The sequence below is a fragment of the Bactrocera latifrons genome, unplaced genomic scaffold, assembly GCF_001853355.1.
Source record: "Bactrocera latifrons isolate USDA-ARS-PBARC rearing strain unplaced genomic scaffold, ASM185335v1 scaffold_13, whole genome shotgun sequence".
Taxonomy (NCBI): Eukaryota; Metazoa; Arthropoda; class Insecta; order Diptera; family Tephritidae; genus Bactrocera; species Bactrocera latifrons.
Genome location: NW_017534741.1, coordinates 1,132,314 through 1,147,895, shown reverse-complemented (window position 1 = coordinate 1,147,895; position 15,582 = coordinate 1,132,314). Strand labels below are relative to the sequence as shown.

Genomic DNA, 15,582 nt, shown 5'->3' with positions numbered 1-15,582 from the left:
TAGCATCAGCTAAAGTATGAGCGGATGTGTTCTTATGGAGAAGAAACCCTTTTTAAATATAGTAGAATGATCTATCTACAATACGATAAGGTGGCGGAGTTTATTTTTAAATATATATACTTGGTCTTGATATAAGTTCTGTAACAACTTGAGGTCGTTATAAAAATGAAACTATTATACATTTTATACATATAATTATATGTATTCGGATTGTCTTCCAACAAGCCCTCAAACGATCCGGCCATTAATCAATAGAATAACGCACCGTTTCTAATAGCATAAACGATATTGTTCAAATAAAATGTTTTCAGATTGTGGAAATTTCTTCGCATTATTCGACAGGTCATGTCCTTAAACTTTGATCACAAAATGTTCTCTTATGTATTTAAATCTGGAGTTTCAGGGGGTCAATCCAATCAACTGCAGCTATGAAACCCGGAATACTGATTTAAAGTCACTGATGACTGATTTTTGTCGCGTTGCATAATCTTACAATTAACATATAACACTTTTTATTGAAAAGAGTACTGCCTAACTTCTTTTCCACGTCTTCTGCAACACGAAAACACTACGAGAAACTCCCCACCAAACTATTGCAACAACTACATCGTGATCATATTTTTTGTGTCTTCAGAGGTTTTTTGCGTAGACACTTTTTATTTATTAAAACTTTGGTGTTGACATTCTTCTGGTCAATGTATTTACTTCCTTTAATATAACTTTCTGTTTTCTAAGCGTTTGAAATTCGTTCGCAAATAGTTTTCACGTCTGAATTGGTTTGAAAACCGCGAAGATGACTACTTTTAAGGGGTTACATACAGTTAAAAGAACAATAAAAAGCGAATCAAGAATTTTTCTGAGAAAACTTTAAAATTTATTGATCCAAAAATTGGTACACATACTATGGTATTTTTAACTGTATTTTAAGACTTAATATTAGTAAAAATATTTACTTGAAAAGGAACTACAGCTGCTCTGCGGGAGCTCCCCTCAAAAGACACCTTTTGGGGTGATCACTATAACTCTGAACTGGATCTTCTGAAAGTATAAACCAAATAGATATCGTCAAAGCATTGTTAGATTTAGTGATTAATTGAATGGCGGTTTCTCAAAAAAATCGATTATTGATGAAAATTTCGGCCATAAATTGATTATAAAGAAGTATAATTATTGGTTAGAAAAAATCTTTGATTAGTTACTGAAAAATATGTTTTAAAATTTTTTATTAAAATTTGAGATTAATCGGTTTAGCCGTTTTCGAGTAATGTTGTTTACCGACGTTGAAAACACCATTTTCAAAAAATCGCGTTTAAAGTTTGAGATGCACTTCCAAGCACTCTGAAACGCCTTTTCATATTTGCATTTAACTTCGACAATGTTCACGGGAACGATGTGAAATTTGCTGTGTTGATTCTTAATTATATGTACATCAAGAAGATAAAAAATAAAAAACGTCCAATTTTTGAAAATTCTTACTGCATATAACCGTTAACTTAACCGTTATCTATTAGAATAGTCGATTTCAATGAATAGATTGTCGGAAACTTAAGTAATTAATTTGATTATGTTCTGATCTGATCAACAGTTAAGCTCAACGGTAAGATATGTAGTTGTATGAAAATCCATTTAGTTACAGTGAGATGATTAAAAAGTTTGGTAGGAAAGGGAAAAGTAGAAAAACTTTTAGTAACATATTCAACTGCCATTATTATTATCCAAGTCCGGATCAATAGAGGATTATACTCATTCTCCTATAACCCCTTCAGTGTCCGATGGCATTTATTTTTGCTCTCCCCCAGTCCGAGAAGATATATACAACTATGTCAGTGTCTTAAGACAATTTGTTTGTGGTAGAAAGCCACTTCAGCTTCTTCATAGATATAAGGAGCAAAATAAATAAGCATATTGGACTGTACTGTATATGAATACCTCAAAAGCAATTTCTCTTAAACAGGAAGCATCGGCAATACCTTGTTTAAATAACAAAAATATATTCCAGAAGTAAAACTCGTTCGATTCTTCATTCAATCGCCTTGCAAAGCAGAAATAAGCATGGCTTCGAGAAAATATTTTGCAAAAAGCGCAAAACTCAAAAACATATGCCACTTAAGAGCATATACATACATACACACAAATGGATGATCTGTAACACTAAGCAAGCGTGTAACATGGAGACTGTAGCATTTGAAGCACTCCTATTGAGTACACATACAAAGAGTTGTAAGTAAATATGTATCTGTACATATGAATATATAAATCACTTCAGCTTGTACCGGGCACTTGAGTCCCGCATGAAAACATGCAAAGCTCCTTGCTTTTATTTCTTATTTACAAGCGCTACTTTGCAGCAAAGCAAGCAAACAGAAGAAAATGTGTTTCCTTTGCCACGAGTTCGCTAAAAAAGAGAAGAAAATATCATGAAAACGTTACATAACAATTTCATCGTGCTTTGGCTATTGTTGAGTTTTACAGCTCAATACGAGGAACATCAAACGGAATTATTTATACGTAAATACTCGTACAATTCACGATTTATTTCAATGACAAATGCTCAATATAATAACAATAACAATTCATATGCAAGGCGAATAACATGGCGACTGTATAAAAAAGCAATAAAACACATGACTTCAACACACAGACGCGCACGGATAACCAGTAGTCGATTGAACTAGTTAGTAATTACTTGATAACTAGTCGTAAGATAATATAGTTTACAACTAGTGCATAATGCAAGTCGAACTAGTCAGCTAAGACTCTCCGTTTTATGAAGGAACAGTTTATGTCATGAGGGAACCGATTTTGTCAGAAACATAACCATTTCACATTGGTCCAAAAAAGTTGTATAAGGGACTAGTTTCATGCTTATCCTCAGCTCTATTAGAATTTATGTTTAGCTAAGGCTTTCTAAGTTTGATGTGAAAACTACTGATTCGCTGCAATAAATAGTATTTGTTTCTTTTCCACAACTTGCTCTTCGATCCGATTCTAACTAGTCGGATTTGAGGCGAATCCACTATCACAAACAATTTTTATACCCTGAACAGGGTATATAAAGGGTCGGAGACCCTATGAAGTATATATATAAATCATTAGTATGTCGAGCAGAGTCGATTTAGACATTTTCTCTTCAAGAAGCTGCTCATTTATCAGAACTGCCGATATCGGACCACGGTAACATATAGCTGTCATACAAACTGAACGATCGGAATCAAGTTCTTGAATGGAAAACTTTCACATTTGACAAGATATATTCACGAAATTTGGTACAGATTATTTTCTAACGCAGCAATGTAATATTCGAAGAAATTGTTCAGATCGGTTAACTATAGCATATAGTTGCCATACAAACTGAACGATCGGAATCAAGTTCTTGAATGGAAAACTTTCACATTTGACAAGATATATTCACGAAATTTGGTACAGATTATTTTCTAACGCAGCAATGTAATATTCGAAGAAATTGTTCAGATCGGTTAACTATAGCATATAGTTGCCATACAAACTGAACGATCGGATTCAAGTTATTGTATGGAAAATTTGCTCATTTCACAATGTATTTCCATCAAAGTTGGCACAGATTATTTTCTGAAGCAAAAATAAAAACTCCGAAGAAAGTGTTCAAATCGGTTAACTATAGCATATTGCTGCCATACAAACTGAACGATCGGATTCAAGTTATTGTATAGAAAACTTTCACATTTGACAAGATATATTCAGGAAATTTGGTCTACTAGATTATTTTTTGAGGCAACAATGTAATCTCCGAAAAAAATTTTCAGCTCGGATTACTATCGGATTCTATATGCTAGCTTCCATAAAATCTGAGCACATAATTACTAACAGAAATGCACCTGTGAGGGGTATTTAGCTTCGGTGCAACTGAAGTTAACGTTTTTTCTTCTTTTAAACTGGCTCTGTTCAGATTGTCTAAAAAAAAGTATTATTTTTGAACGAACTCATCTGAAATTTGTTTCTAGTTTGATGCTTTCCTCTCACAATTCATTTTAGTTTGTTAGACTAGCGCTTAACCAGTTTTTTTGCCGACAACTTTGACGTTTCACTGCCGGTTGGGTGATTGTGCTGTTAAATAGACGGCCATGACCACATAACATAGCCACTCTGGGTCGCATATGCATATACTTTATTGTTTATCTGTCGCATTTTTCATTGTTTTTTTCGCCTTTGCTTGTATGCAGAGCAGCTTTATGATTTATGTGCCTCCCCAGTTTGAAGGAATGTGAAAGCGGCACTACACATTTCCATTACTGTGGTGTATGGACTCTAAGAAGAGTTTCGAATAATGTAAAGTAATATCTGGAAAATTATAAAAGTGAGTTGACTATCGAGTAGCCCCCTTCATTTGATCTCCAAAATATTTTGCTTAGCTATAGACTCCTTGGCATAATAGTTATAAAACAGCAATTCAGTATAACACAAAAATATAAAATTTAAGATCTACACTTATTACTTTTCTCAAATAGTCTTGTATTTTATAGAAGGACCTTCCAGAGTTATAGTTTCTACCAAACTCTTTTATACGAAAAATATATACTGAGCAGTACTTTGTACGGGCTTAATAAAAGGAGCATACAACTTTCAAAACATAAAGGAATACAACTTCGTTATAAATCATTTCGTCTTAATTAACTTTAACTAAACTAAAAATCAATTAAATGAAATCCCCAATTGTCTGCAAAACAACCCATTTTACAGCGTCGTAGCTCTGTCCACCAAAATATTGTCTCTTTGGAACTGTAGAGTTGTGGTAATTACATCTGCATGCCATACTTTCATTTGTTTTCCAATAAGTCTTCAAAATTATTTCCCGGTGGGTAGAATAAATTTCAAACGAAAGGAAAAACGTGCCGAACTGCGTAGAAAAAGCGAGTTCACATAACCCCACAAAAATTTATTGCTTAGTTAAGGTTCTTGTTGGAACCAGAAGTCCAATTCGTAAACGACAATCTGTAGTGTTCCCCATTAAAGCAAAATGAATCACTGATATCCTCAGGTAGAGCACATCAAACAGAGAGTTTGTTGAAATGTATCGGCGTCTCAACAATGGCTTTTGGATTATAAACACTTCAAATGAGATAATTTAGTTTGTTAACGTACCCATTCAAATAAAAGTGAGTTCAATCGTTGAACAAAACTTTCTTATGAAAATCGGTTTCAGTTCTTGCACGAGTTGGATTGTGTAAGTCCGCAAATCAAGACCCTTCTACTTGTAGTCTACCCACTTAATCTCATTCTTATGCAAATTTCAATTCAAGCAACTTATTTTCAATTTTAAGCATATTGTCTTCTATGAACAGACTATAGAATTCCCTTATATTTAACTGGACAGAATAGTGGGTAACTGCTTCAGAAAAATATTACTAGTAACTGTGATACACAGATTTTGAACTGATTACTCATATGAGACCGCTCTCGCTCTTCGGCCACTAAACAGAAAGTGTAGTGTGACGTCCATATCCTGAACTGGATATATAATATTTAGTTTGAAGGTATCAACCGGGACCCTATAAAGTACATAAATAAATGATCAGCGTGTAATCCAAGTTAATTTAGTCATACCCGTCTGTCCGTTTCTCTGTTTTTGTTATACCACTCTGAAATTCTGCACACGTCCTTTTCTAACCAAGAAGCTGCACATTTGTATGGAAAGCCTTTTTATTTCACAAAGTATCTTCACGAAATTTGACAGATAATAATACGCAAAGCATCGCTACAATCTCTGAACATATTGCCAATATTAGAAAACTATAACATATGGCCGCCCATCGAACTGATCAATCAAAATCTTTTTGCGCTTCGTAGAGCCGGTTTTCAGTCGATGGAAGAGATAAAACAAAATTCGCTGAACGCGCTGCAGGCCATCCCAAAAAGTGCTTATGAAAAGAGCTTCGCCGACTGAAAATATTGCTGGCATAAGTGTATCACAATTAGTAAGGAGCAACAAAATAAATATCTTACTTTAATAATTAAATATTTTTGCGGGTTTTTCAAAATGTAATCTGGCTTTGGAGGCAAACTGTGTCAGAAGTCGATCTACAGAAAGATAGTACTTCTAACGTTTATGCAGTAGTAGCCAGTTAACCAGAATGGTAAGTGTACTAAAATAGACTTCAGTTTATCAACAATAAGATACCAACCATAAATATTTTTGTTGAGCCAGATTTTACCTGGTTTTTCTTATTTTACTCTGGAATATCATCTGTTTAGAAAGTCATATGTTATTTATTATTTATTAATGGCTCTTGAATCTCGACATCACTTAGAGAATAAAAATTGCATCGTAAATATTCAAATAATCAAAAGATTTTGAGCACTTCTCTTCAAGAAACAGGAATATAAATTTCAGTCATATCAATTCAATTTCAGCGTAAGCAACTATGCGATTACTTCGACTTTAACTGAACTTTTGCTTACAGAAATGTCGATCAAATTCAAACTGACATTAATACAATAAAATAAACATCCTCCGCAAAAGCTGTCAGCGTCCGCCATGACCATTAGAATGATTTATTGCTAAGTCATCGCCATTACCAGTATTGCCAATGCCCGGGCGCTTCTATTGTTTCACCCTATGTGCTTTGCGTTTTGCATGCCGCGCTTTTTCCAGCAGCCAACGATGATGGCAATCCCGAACTGTCACTTTGTGTGCATTTTTCCTGTTTCGGCGACATTTGTTGCCCACAAAAAGAATACAACAAACGCAATAAAACATAAAAGCAACCATGAAAAGGGTAATAATATTTGGCGAAGGATTCAGCGCCAAAAAAAAAGTCAAGAAAGCATGCAAAATGCCGCGCCGCTATGCCCACGTGCTGCAAGATTTGCAACCAGCGAAGCAGTTAACCCATTCAAAAAGTTCGAGCACATAAAAAATCGACGAAAGTTGGCAAAGCATTAAAATAGATAGAGAGTATTCGAAAGAGCTTCGCTCCAGCTGAATGCCACTAAATTGTGAAGAAATAAAACAAAATGAAGTACTACAAGCACTGCAGGCGATTTGAGGGGGGGCCTGAAGAAAAAAAATGTTTGCACAAATACTTTTTGGGGCGATTTGCGACGTGACTTTCTTACGTTTTATGTCCTTTGAATGTCGCTTCAAATGGCGTATTGATGCGGTTGGCTGACGACGCGCGTTTGGAATGGAAATCAGACACAGTTTTTATTGCGCCTTTTTATTTTACGCTCATTATTTTATTGTGTTGGCAAAGCGGTTTAAATATATTTATTTAAGAAGTTCCTTTATTTTATTTCTTTATCAGAGCCATGCGACGCACGTAATTCAATTGCAGTGATTGTTGTTGTCATTGTACGGCGGCAGGCTCCATGCGAGGCTTGAAGGAATATGCTAAGCTACTAATTGTTTGAAAATAATGCAGAGAGCACACGCTCATACACTAATAAGCTGTCAATTTTTATTGTTTGCTTTAGTCATAATTAAATACGTTACTTATACGCCCTGGCAACCAACTTAAGCCAATCAAAAATATACGTTAATTTACATTTTTACAATAACATGAAAGAAATTATATATTTATTTATTTATTTTTATATTTGTATATACTTTGATTACTTTTCTTTAAAAATCGTTTCTAGTACAGTTATAAATCGCCTAATATTTTTTATTGACGATGGTTCCAATAACCTCATCGTTACGAAAAATGTTTGCAAAATATCTTAAACTTAGATTTGGGTTCAATGAACTCGGCACCACAAGCCAGTTCCGATTTCATATTACGATACGATGCGCCACACGAAAAGCTCTTCTTATAATTGGACCGTAGGATAAGTTTCCTCAACATCGTAAATAAGGTTAAATGGTGAAAGATTAAAACCCACAATCAACTAAACTGATTAGACTCTATCGGTGTGGTTTAATTTTGGAAAATCAACGACTGGCCACATATTCGATATGCGCCAAATCTTAGAAAAAACTCGGGAAAAGGGAATCGATTCATTCCACCTCTTCGTTGATTTCAAAACTGCTTTTGAAAGGGATGTGCCCTTTTGTCGCTATGTAAATCGACGTTGAGCAATACCAAAATCTCCGTTAGGAGCCGTTTGAAACCAAATGAGGTCTCAGACAAGACGACTCAATATCGTGGGACTCCTTCAATCTACTGCTGAAGAAAATAATTCGAGAATAGAGAAAAAACTTAAGGTCTTATCTTCGAACCAGCATTAAAACCAACAAACAACGTCAGTCTCGTAATCAGAAGTGTTTCTTCGGACTGAGTAGGCAATTGAGAAGCAAAGTCCTCTCTCGACGAACAAAGGCCAAACTCTACAAGTCACTCATCATTCCCGTTCTGCTATATAGTGCAGAGGCATGGACGATGACAACATCAGCTGAAACGGTGTTACAAGTTTTTCAGAGAAAGGTTCTGCAGTGCAGCCTAGGGAGGGGATGTTTCACTTTCTCACTTTAGCTCGCTTTCAAACGGACTTGTTTTGGCTATACAGAAGATACTTGGTGTAAGACCGGAATCATTTGTGAAAGAATCGTTTCTGGCAACGCCCAAGTGAATGGCGATCAGAAAACTTCCCTCACTTACCTGAACATCTACAAATGCCTTCGTCCCTCACCTTCTCCTGTTAAAATTGCACGCTCGTTTTCAAAAATTTGCGTAAAATCCCTTATGAAAGAGTACATTTTTGGAGCTTTTGAAAGTCGATCTAACAAATGAGCGGTAGTGTGCAAGAATGTTATACTAAAACAAACGATGGAGAAATATGAATCCTAACTTTTCGGGGTTTGGCGGGCATTCCGTTGCTTTCCATCGTTCTGCCCGACTTTGTCTTCTCTTCAGACAAATTCATTTCCTTATTATTTAATAATATTGTTTGGTTATCATTTACTTATATTATTACAATAACCCATAATTATGAATAAAATAAAACTGTGGCAGAATTTTTTGCATGAGAATATAAAATAGCACTTGCGTAATTTGGTACATGTCTGCTTCGCTTTGAAAACCCTCATAAAGGAATATACCTCTCATACAAAATACGGTCACATTTCTTCCCACACACCCACCTTTCACATACGTGCCACTTAGCCCTTTTTTCTTCTCTTCCTCAGCCATTGCAGCACCATTCGAGTATTTCGAGGATCATGACCAACTCTCCTACGACTTGGATACCGAGCAGTCAAAAGCCAAATATGATACACGTCTGCTGTCCGAGCAAATGTTGAAGTTGGAAAAATCCACTGAACGGTACGAAAGTGCTGACAGCCACGCTAACGGCATAGGTAACAGTGCGACCAATTCCGAACTGGACGAAGACACCGAGTCGGAAGCAGATGCGGATGTGGATGATTTGCAACCGCATGAACGTGCGGCTTCGTGTCACAACAATGGCCATAAATACACACACGGTCAAAAGGTAAGTCACGTTGGAGTATATAAATCTGAGCCGGTGCCAGCCATGCACAAGCAGGCTTTGTCAAACGCACGCCTAATGGACCAGTGGGGGATAACCGAAGACGAGAAAACCAGTAAACTTTAAAGATTTGTTCTCAGCGTAGAATATAACTGTTTGTATGCATAGTAAGTCTCATTCTTATTATATTTTAAAAACTTGCCATGAGTGGAACCGAACTTGTCAAAAGTTCTTAAGCTTTCATTCACTTCGAAACTAGAAAAATATGTTGTTACGAAATTTTCCTAGAAGGTTCTTGTAGGGATACAAATGTATAACGAGCAAACTCGAACAAAGCGATGGAAAAAGTCAAAGCACAGGTGTGTTGTACTTCTCCACTGTTGACGTGCTGCTGTGGCATATGTCGGCTTGCGCATAACAGCCCTATAATTCATTGTTCTGCTTTCTCTAATCCCATACTCCCAAGAGCGCACAGAAATACTCAGGTGAGTGTACACTCACACACATATGTTAGATGCTGAGTATGCATGGCGATTGGGCTTTATTGTGGGTACTTTCACTTGTGCTACTTAACTCTGTAGCGACAGTGCCTTTAGTAAGACTGAGTTTTGTAAAGGATATTCGTGGAGTCAGTGTATTTCTCATTAAATTCAAATATTAGTCATAATACTTAGAACTAGACCTGGATATACTCTTATACAGATAACTGTTATACCCATAGCTCTTATTAAACTGCTTTAGTGGGCTGTTTGAAAGACAAAATCGAGAAAAAGTAGCTCTTACTCTTTAATAGGGAGTACCTTGAAATCCAAAAACAGTTTAAATAACAAATGCTGACATACTGACTTGTAGGTATTTCTTGAATAACAACTAAAAGCGAGTATGACCAGTCCCACTCTTCGAGGTTAGGATTGGAATAGAAGCTTTAATTCTTTTGGAGTCCAATTGTTTTATAATAACAAGGACAGTCGGGCTCATCTGGATATATTTAAGATATCCAGTATCAATAAAAAATAACTTTCAAATCTTTCTTACACTTGGTACATAGTTTAAAAGTTAGAGAAAGAAGTAATACTGATAAGACAAGCTCTGAGTTTTTATTTCCATTGGACAGAAAATGTACTCATACGGATATGACTGAAGAACTAAAATTTTCTCGGTTGGGGGATTATATCACTGCACCAGCAATCGTTGAGTTCCCTATGATTTTTCGTCTGATTCTTGTTCAACATTACAAACTAAGAGACTAGAGAAAAGGAGTAGTTACTATGATTACTGTAGTCCATAACCAACTTTTGTGTTTGCTCATTGAATAAGCTCGACGCAACAAAGTGGAAAACCACTGACTGTTCACTTTGATGCAGTTGTTATTATTTGTATCGAGGCTTAACAATGTTTTGCGATTAAAACGGAAGTAGAGACTAAGTCAAAGTTGGTCAGAGAGATTTCAAATACATTAACACACTTAATATTTTCGTTGAAAAATTATGACGTGATGCTGTTATAGGAGCAAATTTGATGTTTTTTAGTGTAAGAACCAAAAGTTTTCGGCCCATAATTTCGGCCTTTTTTTACGAATAGCTCAAACAGTATTCCTTGTTGGCAGTTTGGCTGGTCGCAGGGTTTGTTGAAGAAAAATGTCCACATAATCTTGATTTTTCACCTGCTTTGATGTGGTTTTTTTCGGCTTCGGCTCATCTTCCCACGATAGTCGACTGTATAATCGTGTGTTTTTGGGTTGAAAACATCGCGCCAAACTCATCATCAATTGTAATACCATGAAGCATTTTTTCACAAACGTTAAGGAGATGTGATTTTCAAAAAAATTATCTCTTGTAATGGTTATTAACGATCCTTTCGATATTCCAACGATGCCAGTAAGATCCCATTTCTTTCTCAAACACTAATTACCTTATTTAATTGGCCTGTTGATCATCAGGGTATCTACCCTGGACGTGGTTCGTCGTCAACGCGTTCTCGACCCTCTCTGAATAATTTGTACGGATCAAAAACACTTGCTCGCGACAAACAACTATTAACGAAGGCCTTTTCTAATATTCCGATTGTTTCGGAACCAGAAATTTGATTCCTCACACAAAATTTAATGGATTTTTTTAATAATTTCACTCATCGTAAAAATCGCCGAATGCCCAAATGGGCAAATGCATTTTTCCGAAAAGGAAGAATCATGATTTTTGATGAGTGCAGTTTCGACGGAATTTCGGTTGATCACGGCTTTTGATTGCCCCACATGTTGATCGTCATTTATGTCTTCACGACCACTTCGAAAACGTTAAAACCATTCGTGCACTCTGCCACGGGATAGGCAATCATCGCCATAAACTTGTTCCATCAATTGAAACGCTTCGGTAAAAGTTGTAGGAAGCTCATTTTCGCATCGACAACAGAAACATACTCACACTTAAAATGCAATAATTTCACTTCAAATCAATATCGTTGTATTGAAGTTGGTTATTAATTTCCATCTGTCCTGAGCTATTTGTTTGAAGTTCGTATAGAGATCACTTTAGATCGGTCCACGGACTCATTCAAAAAAGTTCCCATCTTGACCAACTCGTCTGCTTTCTCATTGCCGAAAATATTCCTGTGACCACGAACGTAAATTATAGACATGTGGGATTTATCTACCAGTGAGCTGAAGGCTTCTTCGTACGCTGGAAGAAACTTTGGCTTTCTGTGTAAATTGTTACTTTATGTAATCTCCTATAGTTATTCAATATAACTCTACAGCGAGGGAATACTGGAGTTTACAACCCCGTCACACTGCATTTCAGTTTGTGCAATACCGTCGGTACAAATGGAAACAATACTTTTCTCTCCTTCTACGGGTATTTTCCATTTACTTCTAGAACCTCATTAGAAGGTGACTATTGAAATCTAACCTTAGGAGAATGTATTTGAAGTTATCGGATTCAGTATAATGCAGCAGGTTAAGATCCAACACTACAATAGCGCTCATACGACATTTCATGAAACTTACGCAGTATTTTAGTTAAGTGACGATAGATATTTTCGGTGTGTAGTGATTCTTTTGTCACGCCAATATTTTTTCGGTAGATATGAAATTTAGCTGTTGTGCTGGAGATAACGCACTCTCGAAATCTTTACAATCAAAGTATGACCATTTCTAGTGAAATATAAATTAAAAATTATAAAAAACTTTTAAGTTAATAATTCTAAGCCAAAGCTCATCATAATAAATGTTATAGATTCGAACACTCAAAGCTAATATTCGAGAATTCAACTATAAGTTTACGCTGGGATGATTTTAGAATTACCAAAATTAACTATCACTTACGAACATTATCAATTTTTTAATATTTTTCAGGTACCTCGAATTGATCCTTGTGAAGTTTGTCTCTGCATGGATGGCGAGATATTTTGCTGGTGGGAATTGTGTTGTAAGTATGCACCAAGTATTATTATTTTTGCGCAAATTGCGATTTTTTTTATTTTTGTAAAACAAAGTGAAATTAATGGTTTGAAGGAAATTTTGAATAAATATGTGTGTATTAATTATTTTGTGACTGCACATCCTTCGCTTTGACGGCCTTAAGTACACAAGCAATCAAAAAGTACTCATAGTAATTCACTGGTATGCTATGCCTGCCGGACATGTTGACGCTATGCCTGACAGTGACAGCTGACAAGTTAACAGCACAAAAAGCAGCGCGAAATGCACCAAGGAAATATAATTACAGCGCAACAAGTGAACATTCTTCTGTGCCCTTATTCATTATATTCTTACTTTATGTGAGCTATGAAAAACTTTATGCGATGAAAATAAAATTCAATCCTCGACGCACTTATATTATTGACTGACCATTTTCATATTCGGTCATCACTGGGCCTAGAAACTGTTGGAATGGAGTCATTCAAGTGGAGAAAATAATTTCGTCACTGGTGTTGCATGTCTTCGTTTTATTCCAGATTATACTTTTAGCTACATTTCGTGTTATATTCTTAATTTAGGCACTTTCGCTTTTTCGATGTTGCCCTTTGTATTTTTGCTTACTTTTGAGTTTTTATGCGAGAGCGCTCAAGCCGCTAACTTGATTAGACACACTTCATTGGACTTAGCTTTCACAGGCAGCCTACTTTTGGCGAATCAGTTAGCCGTTAGGAGCATCAACATAGGTCATGTATACTTAAAATTAATATATCATGCACTTTACAATCGACAGGAATAAATTTAATAGAGTGAAGGATATGAAAAGTTTAAGGGTAACCCAAAAAAAAGACGGACACTGTGCGAAAATGTGTAAAGTGATGTCGTATAAGAAGTCTAAATGGACGACATATAACTAAAAAGGGGTTGTGGTTTTAAAATTTCTAAAGATATTACAATGTTGGAAAATATCCCTATAGATCCAACTATTATGCAACGAAAGTTTGATTTCATTTAATAAATCACAGTTCACTCAAAATACTTACTACAAAGCATGCACTGATTAAATATTGAAAACACATAATTTTCAATGAGTTTGAGATGCTATAATTCTAAATTTATAAATATTTAAGATAATAACTCCAAAGGATGAGAAATTTGGCAACTTCAAAACTTAGCTCTGTGTCAAACTCGTTATACAGGATTTTCCAATAAGAGTGATATAATTTCTTTCCAAAAATCCAAACACTAATCGCTAAGGAAATTCAAATCCTTTTTATTTAATGTGAAGTGCAATCAATTAAGTTTTATAACATCACTTAAATGGCCTCCATCACTTCTTTGGCAGGAAAGAATTCGTTGAAGCAAAGTTTCGAGTACTTTTTCAACTAAATCAAGTCGTATGTCACGAATAGCACATTTAATTATGTTTTGTAAGGCTTGAAGAGACTGTGCTTAATTGCTAAAGACCAACGACTTCAAATAAAGCCTCTAATCGTGTTCAATCACAACTCCTTGGAGGCCATTCAATGTCATAATTTCTTGAAACAATCGAGTCTCCAAACTTTTCAAAAAATAATTCGATTGTTGCACGTGCAGTGTGCAGTGTGGCACGTAGCTTCGTCTTCTTGGAACCACATGTTTTCGAGATCAACTGCAATTCAAAAGTTAGTTATCATCGATCTGTACCACTCTCCATTCACAGTAATAGTGTGATCAACTTAATTTCGAAAAAAGTATGGACCGCTCATTCCACCAGACCAAAAACCACACCAAACTTTCAATGTAGGTTAATGTAATGGTTATTCACGAATAATTTGTTTAGTTCGCAATAGAATCAGCAGCACCAATCAGATGAAAGTGAGCCTAATCGGAAAAGATGATTTTCTTAAAAAGCAATTTCATCAAATTCAATACGTTTACAGAGGTTCAACTGTTTCAGTTCTTGAGTGGGAAGAATTTTATATGGATGCAAGCCCAACCACTTTAAGACGGTCTCAGTTCTTCAGAACGTCTTGGAATAGACAAATTGAAGTCTTCAGCAACACTCTCCTGAACGGCAGCAATATTTTAATTACTTTGAGATGTTCTTTGTCTTATTGGCACTTGAACATTTCGTAAAGAAAGTGTATGACTGATATTTTCAACAATTCGAAGAATAGCGAGCACAGGTGGAAGATTATTACGATCAATTGGAGAACTATTATTTTGTTAATAATATCGAATAATTTGTAAACGTGGTTCTTGCATTTTTTTGCACATTCTACTTTCCATTATGATATTGTTAACAATATTGAATACAATGAAGTAAATACAAACTAACATATTTTCCCTATTGGAAACCCGGTATATTTGTTTATAGTTTAGTACCGCATTACTAAAACTGGATTTGATGTTTGTTTTGAAAATTTCAATATATCATTCTCTAAAAGCAGTTTTTCCCAGCTATCAAGCTATGTCTACACAAAATTAGAGAAGGCGCTATGCAGCTTTGTAGTCATTTCAAGCTTTCAGGATTAGTGATGTTCCGAAGGCCCGGAATTGGCTAACGTGGCGTTTATACCAAGCTCTCACGTCGGTGAAAAGGATTTCAGATCTATTAAATTTTCTTATATATTAGGTTGCCAAAAAAGTCTTGCGGTATTTTAGCTAGTTGGCGCTGAGACCGCGTAGTTCTAGTTTTATTCGACGCATCAGGTTATGCTACACCTTTTTGGAAAGCTCATTTCACGCGCTAACACGTGTTTGATTGATTGTCGTTTCTTTTGAGT

At 35.6% G+C, this 15,582-nt stretch overlaps 1 protein-coding gene across 2 annotated transcripts in view; it reads left to right on the top strand.

The window, feature by feature from the left end:
• The window catches only part of LOC108978933, a 95,080-nt gene that overhangs the window by 22,689 nt on the left and 56,809 nt on the right, over nt 1–15,582 (top strand). For both annotated transcript variants that reach the window (XM_018949452.1, XM_018949451.1), the window contains exons 3-4: nt 9,101–9,405; nt 12,752–12,824. In XM_018949452.1, the coding sequence (XP_018804997.1) occupies nt 9,101–9,405; nt 12,752–12,824 (378 nt within the window). The remainder of the gene's footprint in view (nt 1–9,100; nt 9,406–12,751; nt 12,825–15,582) is intronic.